The following is a 13,852-nucleotide window of genomic DNA, read 5'->3' as shown; positions in this document are numbered from 1 at the left end:
AAATACTTTTATGTAATTTAAATTGATTTAAAAAACCAAAAGATATTGAAAAAAGTAATTTCTTTTAAGGAGAAGGAACAGCAAATGATGTCACGAATAAGAGAAGTGGAACAAGAACAAATAATTGCAGAAATGAGACAAAAAATATCTGCATTAGAAATAAAGGTTTCTTATAAAACTATTTTTACTTTTTGTATAGCTTATTAAATTATTTTTACTATTCTTATATAATGTATTTTCTTACAGAATCAAGAAATCATGACTGCTAGACAGCTACGAGGAGGTGTAGAGAATGACGAAGTAAAAGAATTACAAGATCGCATTGTCGAACTTCAGGGAGAGGCAAGATATACTGTTTGTAAAATTCTTCTGCTTTTAAAAAAAATACTATATATATAAGAATATATATATACATATATACATATATATATATATTCTATGTACTCTTTGTTTATTTATTTCTAATATTTTATCATTACTGTAAATATTGTGTGTATGCACGTGTTTGCGCATGCCGTATCAGTGTAAATAGTTGACACAGGTCACAATTTTTACCACAGAAGTTCCAGGAAAGTGTGATTGGGCGTTCGTCCTTTTGGAAGATGCTCTCTGAGGCAATAGATTTATTACCAGATTTCAAGTATTATGTTGTATGTTTTACAATATAAATATTTATGAAAAAATTATATATATATATATAGTGTATATGTATGTGGAGGACATTTCTTGATTGACACCTACGAGACCTTTTTGACGACGATTCGAATCCACACGTGGGTTTTTGTAGACGAGAATCTCGATCAGGAATCGTCATTGGAAGTGAAGGGGATAAATAATTGCCCCAAGAAAGATATTGTACATATCTACTATTCAAAATCATGCCCAACATTTGTGTTAAATGTAATAATCTCAAGAATTGTTTGGTTATAAATGAATGTGCAAGAAAAATCCAAAAGATTTTTGTTGAGATTTGTATAACAATTGCAAAGATACTTCTGTTATATAATTTCACTGTTTGTGTTGGGAAATAAAGAGAATTATAAATAAATGCTTGTTTATGTCAATTTTATAAAAATATTTTAAGCTGAACAAAAATAATTTGATACAAACTAAATTTTTTAACAATTAGGAAATTGTTTTGAGTTATCAAATACTGAAAATAACATTTTCATTTTCTTTTAATCTGAGGTATTGACTAGAAGTTTTCATAAACTAAATTGTTTTTAACCATTTACAAACATGCTTGAAGGCTCTTCTATTTTCATTTTAAAATTTCTGATTATTTTGTAGTAAATAATGGTTTTTAATGACAAATTAACTATGCAAATAATTTTTATATCCTTAAATTTAGTATTTTTCTAAGGGGAAAAAACCCATTCCAATTACAAAAATAATTTCATTACATTTTCTGCATAAAGATAGAAATCAACTCCCAATTTTAATTCTTCTGCTATGAAACTTAATTTTCTTAGAACTAAATATCCTGTAATATGCATTATAGGGTATGTATTTACTTCTATTTAGAAACATGTTAAAAACTTTAATGTGTTGCAGTTTTTAACAAGTTTCTAAATTATATAATGTTTTTTTAATAAAAAATTTACAGTAGACCCACAATTTAAGACAAGAAATTTGTCGTTTTTTTCTTTTTGCCAACAGAGCACACCAAAAGATTGGGTAGATGAATCAGAGTATAAATTACTCAAGGTACATTATTATAATAATTTATTTGTGCTTATATATTATAACATTTTTTAATACCTCTTTTAATTGTCATTAATATGTTTTTAAAACTTGTATGATTTAAGACTCAGCAATAGTGGACACCCCATTCCTACCTCAATTAGTCATATTGGGGTCTTACTAAATGTAGTACTTACACAAAGTATGTAAATATTTGTATTGCATACATAAAATAAAAATGTTTATCATTAGCAATGCATTCTATTTTAGGTAGTGTGCATATATTAAACCTTATAATTAATGTTGCATTTAAAATTAAAAGATGATATTGTAGTTTTTAAATAAAATTTAAATTGAAAAATGTCAAGCTACATTTTATTGGATGCTTAAAGCATTTTTTATACATTTTTTTATCAGAATAACATTTTAAAAATTTGGGGGATTGTAGAGGATGAAATTTTGAACATTTTGATATAAGGAAACTGCAGTGTCTACAGCAGTAGGAAATGCTTGACCACCCTTCACTTTGGTAGCTACCCTTCCATCCGTTGATGCCATGTTATTGCTGCTGATGGAAGACTGTAAACACACAACTACAGTGGTCTAACTGAGCCTGCGTACTGTACAGGACGTTGTGTACTTAGTGCTTGTTGTCCTTCAGGTCACCCCTTGCATCCACTGGTGCTGTGCTCAAACACACAGCTAGTCAATACGAGTGGAAGTTGGTGGTCGTCACATCGAACATTTACTCTAAAGTAGTGCAGCCACTGATTCGATGTACTGTACAGTTTGATGGTACTCTACTGTTTTTGTCAATAAAACTTGTCATAAATACTATATTCTGCTGTTTCATTCAGCATACCGACCGCATAGAACGTGCAAAGTGCTGTAGAAATGTTATATCGCATTTACGGCCATAGGTTCTTTATATCAAAATGTTCAAAATGTCATCCTCTACAATCCCCCACATTTTTAGAACATCATTCTGATACACCCTGTATATTACAAATCAAAAAGCCTGTTTTCTGGAATTTCTTAAAATAGATTGATTACAAGCAAATTGTAAAATCAAAAAATACCATCTATTTTAAAATTTCTGGTAAATTATTTTTATAAATGGTTACTACTATTAGAATTCCTATAGACTATTACTTAGAGTTTCTACATTATATTAGTTTTGCCATTTTCATCATTTTTTAAGATTTCATTATTTAAAAATCTATAAATTATTAAACTTATTTTTTCTTGCAGATGAGTTTTATATTTTAGCATCTTGCTGATCAGTGCTTTTCCATGCTATAAAACCTGAAAATTTTTGAAATTGATACACTTTAAACAATTACTACTACAGATAATGAAACATTACAAGCAATAATTCTCTGAAAACTTAAAACACAAGTAATATTTGATCATTTTATTTTATTATGAATTTTGAAGCTTTGAGCAGGTTTTGCAATAATTTTCTCTTCCTAGAATCAAGTTAGTTTAAATCAAATCAGAAGACAAGCTGAACAAATCCAAAATTTACAAAAGCTGAACAAAAAGAAGGAAAAAGAATTGCAACATTTTTTTACAAGAAGAGAAAAGAAGACTTACTGACATAGAATCAAAGGTAAGATTGGTAAATGTAATAATTATTTTTTGTGAGCAAATAAGTTTCACAATATGAAATTACTTTAGGTTAATGAAAAAAAAACAAAGAAGCGTGTCTAATTAAAACATTTTAGCAATGAAACTTAACAAGAACATAGACTCAATTATTTTTATACAGAACTAGCAGACGAGCCCAACATTGCTGGGGCAAAAAATAACTGCAAAGATTATTTCGTATTTCTAACCCTTCTATTATATTATAGTATTTGATTTATATTGGGTTGATGCAAAAGTTCGTCCCGTTTTTAACACTAACTGGCTAAAAGCGCAACACTGAAGTGTTATTTCTTTCACATGTGTAAAATTTCGACGTTGTTTGACAGAAGGGATCTCAGCTAGTATTTGAGAATAAAGTTGTCTTACTTAGTTGTGTTTTTAAAATTTTGTTAAGCATTACAAATGGCAGAAAATAAGGAGCATTTTCGACATATTATGCTTTTTTATTTCCGAAAAGGCAAGAATGCTTCGCAGACACAAAAAAAGATATGTTCTGTGTATGGTGAGGGAGCCATTGATGATTCCACGTGCCGTAAGTGGTTTAGAAAGTTTCGTGAAAGCAATTTTAACCTTAGCGATGCACCACGTTCTGGACGACCAGCCGAGGCTGATGACGACAAAATATTGGCACTAATTGAAAGTGATCGACACAAAACAACTCGAGAGATTGGAGAAATTCTTGGAATCAATCAGTCAACAGTGTCAAGGCGATTACATCAACTTGGAATGGTAAGCAAGGCCGATGTATGGGTGCCGCACGAGTTAACAGAAAAAAATTTGATAGACCGAATTTCTGCTTGCGATTCTCTATTGAAGCGCAATGAAATTGACCCATTTTTAAAGCGAATCATTACAGGTGATGAAAAATGGATTGTGTACAATAATGTTAAGCGTAAAAGATCATGGTGTAAGCACGGAGATGCCCCTTCAACCAGCGCAAAAGCCAGTTTACATCCAAAGAAGGTTATGCTATGCATTTGGTGGGACTGGAGGGGAATCATTTATTATGAGCTGTTACCTGAAAATCAGACCATTAATTCAGAGAAATACTGTTCACAACTAAGTGAATTAAAGCGAGCAATTGACCAGAAGCGACCTGAATTAGCCAACAGAAAGGGCATTGTGTTCCATCAAGACAACGCTAGACCACACGTGTCTTTGGCCACCCGACAAAAACTTTTACAACTTGATTGGGATGTTTTGGTCCATCCACCATACTCTCCTGACCTTGCACCCTCTGACTACCATTTATTTAGATCACTTCAAAACAGCTTAGATGGTAAAAACTTTACTTCCTTGGAAGACTTGAAAAATCACTTGGATCAGTTTTTTAGCCAGAAATCTCAGAAATTCTATGAGCACGGGATTATGCAGCTACCGGAAAGATGGAGAAAGGTCATCGAACAGAATGGCACATACTATATTGATTAAATGTAAGTTTTAGTAAATAAAATTTTTCTTTGATTCTTTTAAAAAAAACGGGACGAACTTTTGCATCAACCCAATATTTACAAAAGTTGTCTTATGTAAGAGTTTATCACACAGACTGCCCAATCTAACTTGTAAGGTATTTTAAAAATTCTCTAAATTGTACAGAAGAATAAAGAATTTTAAAAATGTGTCAGATTGGTCGCTCGGTGTGATAAACCCTTATAGTTATACTGCCGATCTTACCCGTTTTCATTGGGTGCAAGAATTAAGTCCCCCCTCTTCCAAGTCTAATTAGAGAATTTTTAGATGGGTCTAAAAATATGTTTGATTTCCCACAGAAACTGCATTTAAAATAGTACAGTAGTAGTAGTTTTTTAGCAAAATCCTTAACCTTCTCCCCCACGTAGGTATTTCTAAAAATTCCTTTTTAGTGTATATTCTCACGATGTACCCTGTGTACCAAATTTCGACTTTTAATCGTTTGGGCTCTGCTACAATCATCATCGTCATCATCATCAATCAACCCATCTTGATTATATTAAACATTTTTTGAACTTATAGGTTAATATTAGTCTTAAATGTTTGTTTTCTTCTTAGTCTCAAATACCTAACACTAATATATATTTATTGTAATGTAATCTTGGGCTCAAACTATTTCTATGTCTGACATATTAACTATTAAACTATCCATCCATTTTTCTTTTCTTCAATGGATGGATAGGTTTAATAGTTAATATGTCAGTTAAACTGGATTTTAATATTTTGTATTTAACTTGTGATAATGAAAATATTGTATATTACTAATTGTCTCATTCTTACATTTAATAATTACTACGGTCGTCGGATGGCCTTTCATTTCGTTTCTCGACGCCCGCGTTTTGTATTTTAACATAAGACTATCCTTAGTTATTCAATATCCTTTCCCATAAAAAGCTACAGTTTATCATTAAATATTTGTAAAATTTCAATTTAGAATTTAAAATATTTATAATAAACATGAAAATCTTATAATTTCTAGATCAAAATCTATAAAGTATATACAGAATGTTTAGCTATTGATAAAAAAATCATTTGGAGAACTTTTCAACTTTCGTTCCACCCTAAAAAAAAGCGATGCCATAATTGCAGAAGGCAGCAAGACTCGGAGGGGGACCCGGGATCAAATTTGCGACGCCACATCCAAAATGTTTTTGTAACCAAGCAAAAATATTTATAAGAAAGTATTTTGTGTTTAACATACCTAACACTGATTAAAGAAACATATAGCATTTATAATTTCGTACCACGTCACGATTTAACAGTTGGCAATATCCTGGCAAATTAATGCTCTAATAATCTCGAGTTCTGGGAAATTTACTTTTGCCGCTGGAAACGATTCTCTAGAAAAACATTTGGCATTCGGTAAAACAATTTATTCCTGTCTTCGGCAAAACAAAAAAGTGCTTTTATAAAATAAATTGGTGCACTCAAATATTAAGAGTTAAAATATAACACAACTTTCTATAATTTATCAATTTTTTACTACTGTTTATCACATTTTTAGTAGTAAATTACATTTTTAACCAGTCTTAAAAATGTCAAAGTAAATAAGAATATAAATGAATGTTTGCAGACAGAACAATTAAGATGATTCGCTTGGATAAGTATTTTAATAACAATTTTTAACGTAATGCTTCTGTAACAGTCCTTTCATTCTTGGCATCCCGCGAGCGTCTTACACAACAGCCAATTGTAGTGCAAACAATTACTACAGAATGGAAATCGACTGATTTCTTTGAGTGGAATTTCTTAATTCGGACAGCACATTCCTGAACTGATTGATTTCTTCCGCTTTGATAGTAGCGTAGTGATGATACATCATCTTGATTCCGCTGATGATCGACATCCTCATCCTGATGTTGTATCTGATGGCATATTTATTATTATTTTCCGCTCTTCGATATAATTTTTTAAGATAAGAAATCTGGTGACTGAGTAAGACGATCTGACGACAAACGCGATCGAACTTGACCTGCGTTACTAGCAACTTCCTTTGAATATCGTCTTCGTTTCCTAACGCCGCTTTATTATGGAACTGCTCCGTCACCGACGCCATATTGGAAACACGTGATACACTACTCTCGACATCCTTTCGTCTCTCGTCGAAAGTATCGTCGGGAATTTCGCTAAAAATCTATTTTAATAATAATTACAAAACTTAAAATATATTTAGCAGTCGATACCGTGTCAAATCTGCAAATTAACGTATAGGGAGAGCTTCCGTAACTCTATTTTTAAATAACAGATGGCGCTAACTTAATTTTAAACGGGAGTTTTAAAATTAAGTTAGCGCCATCTATCGTTAATCATCGTAATTAATAACGTGGTATCGATTTTTAATTTAAAAATTTTGAATGTACAAAACGTAAAGAAATTTTATTTCCTATTCGAAATTTTACTTAAACAATAATTATTTATAGAAAGGTCCGCCTAAAATTAAAAATCACAGTAAAATCGACGTAAAACTTTATTGGAATTTTAATTATTTAACGTCCAATAACACGCAGCCACCTGCCAGAAACTTTTTTGTTAATCGATATAAAAATTATGTAAATAACGATAATTTTGACTTTTCGAAACAAATTAATAATGAAGCCGAAGAGCGAAGATATAATTGATATTACAAATATTTTTTTATATTTATTTATCAATTATATTTTTTAAATATAATTACAAAAACGATCGAAGATGGCAACACGAAACGCATTATAAACACGCATCGAGATCAAATTTTCAGATAAATTAGAATAAATTAGGTTAATTTTTTTAAAGAAACTTTACGTCATTTATTTCTATTTATTTGAAATTTTAAACGATGTTCGATCCTTTTATGTGACATTTAATTGCTTCGCACTCCGAACGTATTTACCGAAAAAACTTTTAAAGGCAGCTAAATAAATACAAATATCTTCTTGTCACGTGACAAGATCGAGCGCCGTCTGGTTGCTCAGGTAACTGAACACATGGCTATTTAGAAACATCGTAAATACAATATTCGAAAGTCGAAAGGAGAGAGAGAGAATTTTATTAAAGCCGCCGACGTCAGAAAAATGGATTTAAAACGAAAATTAAAAGAAGGTAAGACGTTTTCTTGTTGTTATTTGTTTTTTAAGTATTTAAATTCGATCGGTAATTATCCTTTTCAATTCTTTGGTATTGTTTTGTAAGCGATAGGCGGTCGATCGATAAATAAAAATAAACAAATTAAAACGTTTAAAAACATCCAAAAATATTGCTGAATATGTAATTTAAAATCTTAAAAGTATTTAACGATTATTACTAAATTATTCGGAAAATAATTTACAGTTTTCTGCCGCCGAACGTCATTATTTTGGTTTTTATTTTTCCCATTAAAAACGATAGAGCGATAATTTTAAAAGAAGCAGGAAATTTTTAATGTTGGAATTATGCAATTACTCCCGCGCAACGAGTAGAGGTTTTTTAATAGGAAATGCAATAAAGCATCCTGTTCAATATTAACGCGGCACGCGATGCTTTTAGGTAAGATATCGTGCGTTAGAAAAAGGTAAAATATTCTTTTGTTTTCTTTCTTCCGGTAAGAAGCGCAAAACAAAATTTTTGAAGCGTTTTAATTTATAATTCTATTTTATTTTTCCTCCCGTTTCGTGTTTATCCGTAATTTTATCCAAGAAATTGCTGAAATGTGACGTTTTGTTTGCTGATTACGTACGGTTTGACGTAATAGTTAATTAGTTTTTCCCCGACGAGTGACGCCTTGACATTTAAGTCTAGAAAATAATAATAATTTTTTTAAAGTGTAGAACGTAATTTGAGATTTTTTAGGGAGCGAAAAACGATAATTTTATATTTTCGTCATTGGAACAGTTTCGAAACTGTTTTCCCTATATATATAACATAAAATTCAATTTTGGAACGGATCCAGAAAGAAAAACGACTAAGAATAGTCCAACTGGCACAATACTCATTGGATAATGCGCATCCTCTGTTGCTTTTTTTATTCGGCCGTTAAATATGCAAAACGTTACCCTAACATACTAACCGTGAACTTAAGACGGGCTACGATGTTACCTAAATTACGCGAGATTTAAAATATAAGATCGCTTTGGTTTATCGTTACAGTTTGTTAGCTTGTTGGAGGCATTACGAAGCTGCAATGAACACATGGGGTGCGGACCAAGTAAACCCTCCCGGGTCTCACCTCAAAGGACATCTTTCTGCGAAGAGGAGGAGTTCGGACAGAGTACGTATCTTAAATTGAATGCGTAAATTCACGACGACGCTCTGTTATATGTTACCGTGTTTTTAAAGATGGCGACGAAGTAAACACAGTCATGGTGAACGAAACCGGTAAAAATTATCCGCTGTCTCCAGGTTCGAAACACGGCGATGTTCGGGTAAGTTTTTATTTTTATTGTTTTCTTTGTAGTTTAATTAAACTGTGGTAAAAGTTTTCGGTATTCGTCCTTTGTGAACCGCGACGACGACACGTGACGCGCGGCGCGGCTTGGATATTGTTACTTCTAAAAATAGTTTACACGCGCCTTAAAGAATTCCTAAAATATTTGACGAGCATTCCGTCATCGCGCGCATCGTTCTTGAACAAAAAAGTTAATTAAAAATTCGAAAAATAAATAAATAAATTTTAGACGATTCGAGTAACTGGCAGTTCTAAAGGGAGAATTGGAGAAAAATCAACACGTCCCATGCCGGGCCCTCTAGTGGCGCAAATGTGAGATTTTATTTCTTGTGAAAACTTTATCAATTTTAAAGAAAAAAAAATTGATAAATAATTAATTATTAATGTTATTTGTTTGTTTAGGCAACGAACTCCGAGCCAAATCGAATTTTTTAAAACTCTAGAAGAGAAAATTAATCAGGTGAATAGAATTTATAAGATAATTTACTCAGTTATATTAAATCAAAATAATGTCACGAGCACAAATATTAAGCATTTCCTGCCTATCTTCAAACGTTTAACTAGATTATTTAATAATTTACAAATTGAAGTTAAAAAAAAGTTGAAAGTTTTAATTTATTTTAAACTGAAATAAATACAATTATGGTTTGAAAACAAAAATTTAACCCATTAATTATAAACTGAAAAATTGCATTATTTATTATTGCTAAAAACTGCAATAGAATTAAATATTAATTCTAATTAAAGAAAGTAATTAAAGTACAGGTTTTAATTAAATTATTTATAAATTATTGCCTTTAAAGTTTTGAATACTTTAAAAAAAAAAGTCTAATTAGAATAGAGAATTTGTTTTTTTTATAGTGGAAATCATTGACTAACTTGTTAAAACATTTTATATCATTGTAATGTGTTGTAATTTTGGTGTAGGGCCAAGATCTGGAAGAAGCTGAAGGACTTTCTATCTGAGTTTCTTTATCTCAAATTGAAGACATTACTGGAAGGGGGCCACTTTTCAATTGGTTGTTAATGTAGATTTTTCTATTTCTGGCTTGCGAGCGACTGTCGTCATGGCACGTCGCGCCCGTACCGGCGTAGAGACTTCCGCGGAAGCGGACGAAACGTCTTCGTAAATTCTCGGGGTTATTGAATTTGTGGTTTTGAAACGTCCCGTTTTACAGTTTGTTTATGTTCCAGAAATAAGACTAAGTAAAATTGTTTGTACTTATTTAATATTCTTTAAAGATAACAAATTGAGTTATGTATACAAAATAATATTTTCATGCATAATTAGTATGGTCGTTGTTGCAATTTTATTTAGACAGTTAATTATAATATATCAAAATAAAATCTATATGAATTGTCGAGTTGAGATTTGGGAAGATTCGAATTCCACGTTTTATAATCTTCGTCGTATATAGTATAAATACGGTATTTATATTTATGTATAAATTAACGATAATTTACTTATCTCGACGATGTCGAATAAATAGAAAAAATAAAATGTACAAAATTGTGCTTTGGCGTCGGTCGACGCGATCTTCACAACAACATTGCCTCTACTCGTTGCGTCACCTCTTGAAGGAAGGCCGCTTGTCCCGCGGGTAGTTTGATGAAGACGTCGTCATTAATTATCCTCCACCATAGTAATGGCTGTTGGTAATTATATAATACTTTTAAATACTGTACAATTTAAAGTGAGTATAAATCTTGAAAATTATTTACAAAATATAATTTGGATGAACATTTAGAATATCAAATTAAATTTATTGACACAAAACTAATGAAAAATGTTTCTATTTATGTTGGTTTTGTAGGTTTGTTTCCAGAATCTGTTTGATTTCACATTGAAACATTAATGTTTTATAATTCAGTCTAATAAACAATTGAATAGTTTCTACTTAAATCTTCTTGCACGACTGGTGTGGCGATATCACTACTGCTAACTTAAGCAATTTAATATGGAGTCTATGGTTCAGAAGAATAAAGTTATCTATATGTAATCATATTTTTTACCAGAATTAATCGGTAACAATAATGGTATTTGTAATGAAAGACTGATATATTGCCAAAAGCCTCCAATGGCTACTATTATAATCATTATCAAACAGATTTTAATAGGTTTCTTTTAACACAAACATCTTACTGTCAAAAACAATTTATTAACTCAGAATGTTCAGTAATGTAACGGTGCTATCATAAATACCAAAATTTGATTTTCTGAAGTTCATCCAAACAAGTTTTGCCTGAAAATAGTGGCATTGAACGCACAAATAATAAATGCTGCTTTGTATGGCAGCTTTTAAAGTATTTCAATACGTATATCAAACCTGTAAATTCTCCTGGATACATTCTTGTTTATTATAGTGTACATGCCAAAGTTCAACTTCTCTCCATGCTTGATCGGTATTACAAGGATCGTCCATGTACCCTTGCATTACTAATTCTACTTTTATGTCATTTTCGTCATCCTCTTCTTCTTGAGAAATGCTACAGCTTTTAAAAAACTAGATAAAATAGTTTGAAGTATTAATCAATTTAAAAAATTAGTTTTAAAAATTTAACAGAACATGAAACATACTGATATCATTGCTGCTTGGTTTTTCCAAATATCCTTAATCTTTTCAGATTTAAACAAAGAGCGAACAACTTCATATCTGTTTTCATCAGGAACAAATCCCTGTTTTAATTATCAATATGTAAGTTTTTTGTAAACTTATCACTGAATTGATATTTTAAAACTTTAACAGCAGCAAATAACAATATTGTAAATTTAAATTTTGTCACATCTACAAAAATTTAATAAATTAACATACCCCAGGAAGGGTAATTTGATCATGTCTTTCTGCTCTCATAACAACAAATTCTACTCCTTTCCCTCCAAAAATTGTGTACTTTGATTTTTGCCATCTAGTTTATATTATGAAATTAGATAAATAAATTATTATATTAATTTATATACTTTTAATTGTAGAACATATTATATTAATTTACATACCTTGTGATAATTACAATTATATAATGATTTGGTCCCCAACGTGGCAGAGATCCTTTTCCTCTGAGGCCAGTTCTTCCTCTTGGATTTCTACAAATCACAGAATTAGTTTAAACATAATTATCTAAATGCATACTTATAAAATAGCTGCTAAGATAATACTAACTGAGGCACATTTTCACTATCTAGTTTATAAGTTAAAGGCATTCCGTCCTCTGTTTTAATCCAAGATTGTCGATCGATTCCGATACCGGCCGGACTGATCGATATACTGTTCCACGTAAAAACTGGTAGGTTGTCTTCACCATCCTTTTCTCTAATTCTATGATGTACGATTAAGTAACTTAATGTTTTTATCAGTTAATTTAAAATATTTATATTGAATTTATATTACTTACAAAAGTAAATCTAAATCTACATGAGGTCTAAGATTGATGACAAAATCTTCTCGAGGATGAGTAAAAGCCACGGGATCGTAATCTATCCACATTACTTCCCACGGAACATATTTTTCGGGAACGGGGAAACGATTTACCATAGTACCAGGATAAGGCGAGTGACGCGACAACACATGGACAGGTTGACTGTGAATACCTTTATCTGTAATTTTTCATTAATATATTACATGATTCATTAAGAGTTAATATTTCTATATATTGTACGTTTACATTATGTTCAGGAGAACAGAATTTCTTGTTAAGAATGTAAAGTAGCAAAAAGTTCCATTCTAGGTTAAAAAAAATTAGCTTTCTTCTATAAAAAGAATAGTATTTATGAATTTAATAAGTAAGAGTCTTAAATTATCTTTAAATTATTTTTAAAGATTAAATAAGTAAGCTTCTGTTAATAAGAAGAAAAGAATTAAAAAATTCAATTATTTTGTAACTAAATTTTTTCAGTAATCAATAATACAGATTTAATGATATATTTACTACCATTTATTTAATAGATATTTTGAAATTTTCAAAAATTATTAACCTGTACAAAATGCTATTTGTTTACATATTGTGAATATTGTATATTGAAATAAATAGAGGCTCTAAAACAATATTTGGTAGTACTGTAATAAAAATGGTACTTCTCATTCTTGATTTCTTTGATTCTATACACAAATGAATTATTAATAGTTACAGATTCAAAGAAATCAAGAAAATAATGCTTGACTGACTTAAATTTGAAATCAACATTGAAACTAGTTTTGTGAAATTAATAACCAAAAAATGTGTTTATTCAAGCATTTACAAATGAAAAAAGCTAAAAACGAGATTTAAAAAATAATTTTCTTTATATGTTCTATAACTTAAGTTTACTAGCTGTTTTATACTTTCTATTCCCTAATTAATAAAACTTCTTAAATATAGGTATGTACCATTTAACAATAAATTGCATATATGATGGATGTCTCATAAGATTACAATGGAGTTGAAAAATTCATAGCTGCCTGTACCTTTTCCATGTTTAGATATGCTTAAATACATAAATACTTATCATTGTTTTAGACAAACTTATATGGTATAGTCTATATATAAGCACACCCTATAATATTCACTTAATGATGTATTTTTTGGAACATAACCCCATTGTTGAGTGGCACATACCTGCAAAATAATTCATTACTTGTTGCACAAAATGAGGTTAACTGAATTAGTTAGATTACT

The 13,852-nt window shown here is 30.4% G+C and overlaps 3 protein-coding genes and 1 long non-coding RNA gene across 5 annotated transcripts in view; 3 read left to right on the top strand and 1 right to left on the bottom strand.

Annotated features, from left to right (window-relative positions):
* The first annotated feature begins 27 nt into the window (after positions 1-27).
* Positions 28-342, top strand: LOC111639655. The gene is made up of 2 exons (XR_002759110.1): positions 28-165; positions 247-342. It is a non-coding gene; the product is annotated as an uncharacterized LOC111639655 (long non-coding RNA).
* A 2,333-nt stretch (positions 343-2,675) lies between these two features.
* Positions 2,676-5,464, top strand: LOC111639651 (histone-lysine N-methyltransferase SETMAR-like). The gene is made up of 2 exons (XM_023385566.1): positions 2,676-3,081; positions 3,157-5,464. The coding sequence occupies exon 2, from the start codon at positions 3,736-3,738 to the stop codon at positions 4,762-4,764; it is 1,029 nt and encodes a 342-aa protein (XP_023241334.1). The 5' UTR covers positions 2,676-3,081; positions 3,157-3,735; the 3' UTR covers positions 4,765-5,464.
* Positions 5,465-7,513: 2,049 nt separating this feature from the next.
* Positions 7,514-10,492, top strand: LOC111639652. 2 transcript variants are annotated; one of them, XM_023385568.1, is made up of 6 exons: positions 7,514-7,881; positions 8,905-9,025; positions 9,094-9,179; positions 9,432-9,514; positions 9,605-9,662; positions 10,130-10,492. In XM_023385568.1, the coding sequence occupies exons 2-6, from the start codon at positions 8,947-8,949 to the stop codon at positions 10,166-10,168; spliced, it is 345 nt and encodes a 114-aa protein (XP_023241336.1). In that variant the 5' UTR covers positions 7,514-7,881; positions 8,905-8,946; the 3' UTR covers positions 10,169-10,492. The 2 variants fall into 2 exon arrangements, with proteins under 2 accessions (XP_023241336.1, XP_023241335.1); XM_023385567.1 differs by lacking the exon at positions 7,514-7,881 and having other exon boundaries at positions 8,629-9,025.
* A 57-nt stretch (positions 10,493-10,549) lies between these two features.
* The window catches only part of LOC111639653 (protein ced-11-like), a 39,217-nt gene continuing 35,914 nt past the window's right edge, over positions 10,550-13,852 (bottom strand). The window contains exons 24-30 of the mRNA XM_023385569.1: positions 12,593-12,794; positions 12,361-12,516; positions 12,198-12,284; positions 12,016-12,109; positions 11,781-11,879; positions 11,530-11,706; positions 10,550-10,852 (exon numbers count right to left, since the gene is read on the bottom strand). Coding sequence (XP_023241337.1) covers positions 10,742-10,852; positions 11,530-11,706; positions 11,781-11,879; positions 12,016-12,109; positions 12,198-12,284; positions 12,361-12,516; positions 12,593-12,794 — 926 coding nt within the window. The 3' untranslated portion in view covers positions 10,550-10,741. The remainder of the gene's footprint in view (positions 10,853-11,529; positions 11,707-11,780; positions 11,880-12,015; positions 12,110-12,197; positions 12,285-12,360; positions 12,517-12,592; positions 12,795-13,852) is intronic.

Source organism: Centruroides sculpturatus, unplaced genomic scaffold (assembly GCF_000671375.1).
Source record: "Centruroides sculpturatus isolate CEXI.00-Female unplaced genomic scaffold, Cexi_2.0 scaffold1377, whole genome shotgun sequence".
NCBI classification, from domain to species: domain Eukaryota; kingdom Metazoa; phylum Arthropoda; class Arachnida; order Scorpiones; family Buthidae; genus Centruroides; species Centruroides sculpturatus.
This window is presented reverse-complemented; position numbering and strand designations above follow the sequence as displayed.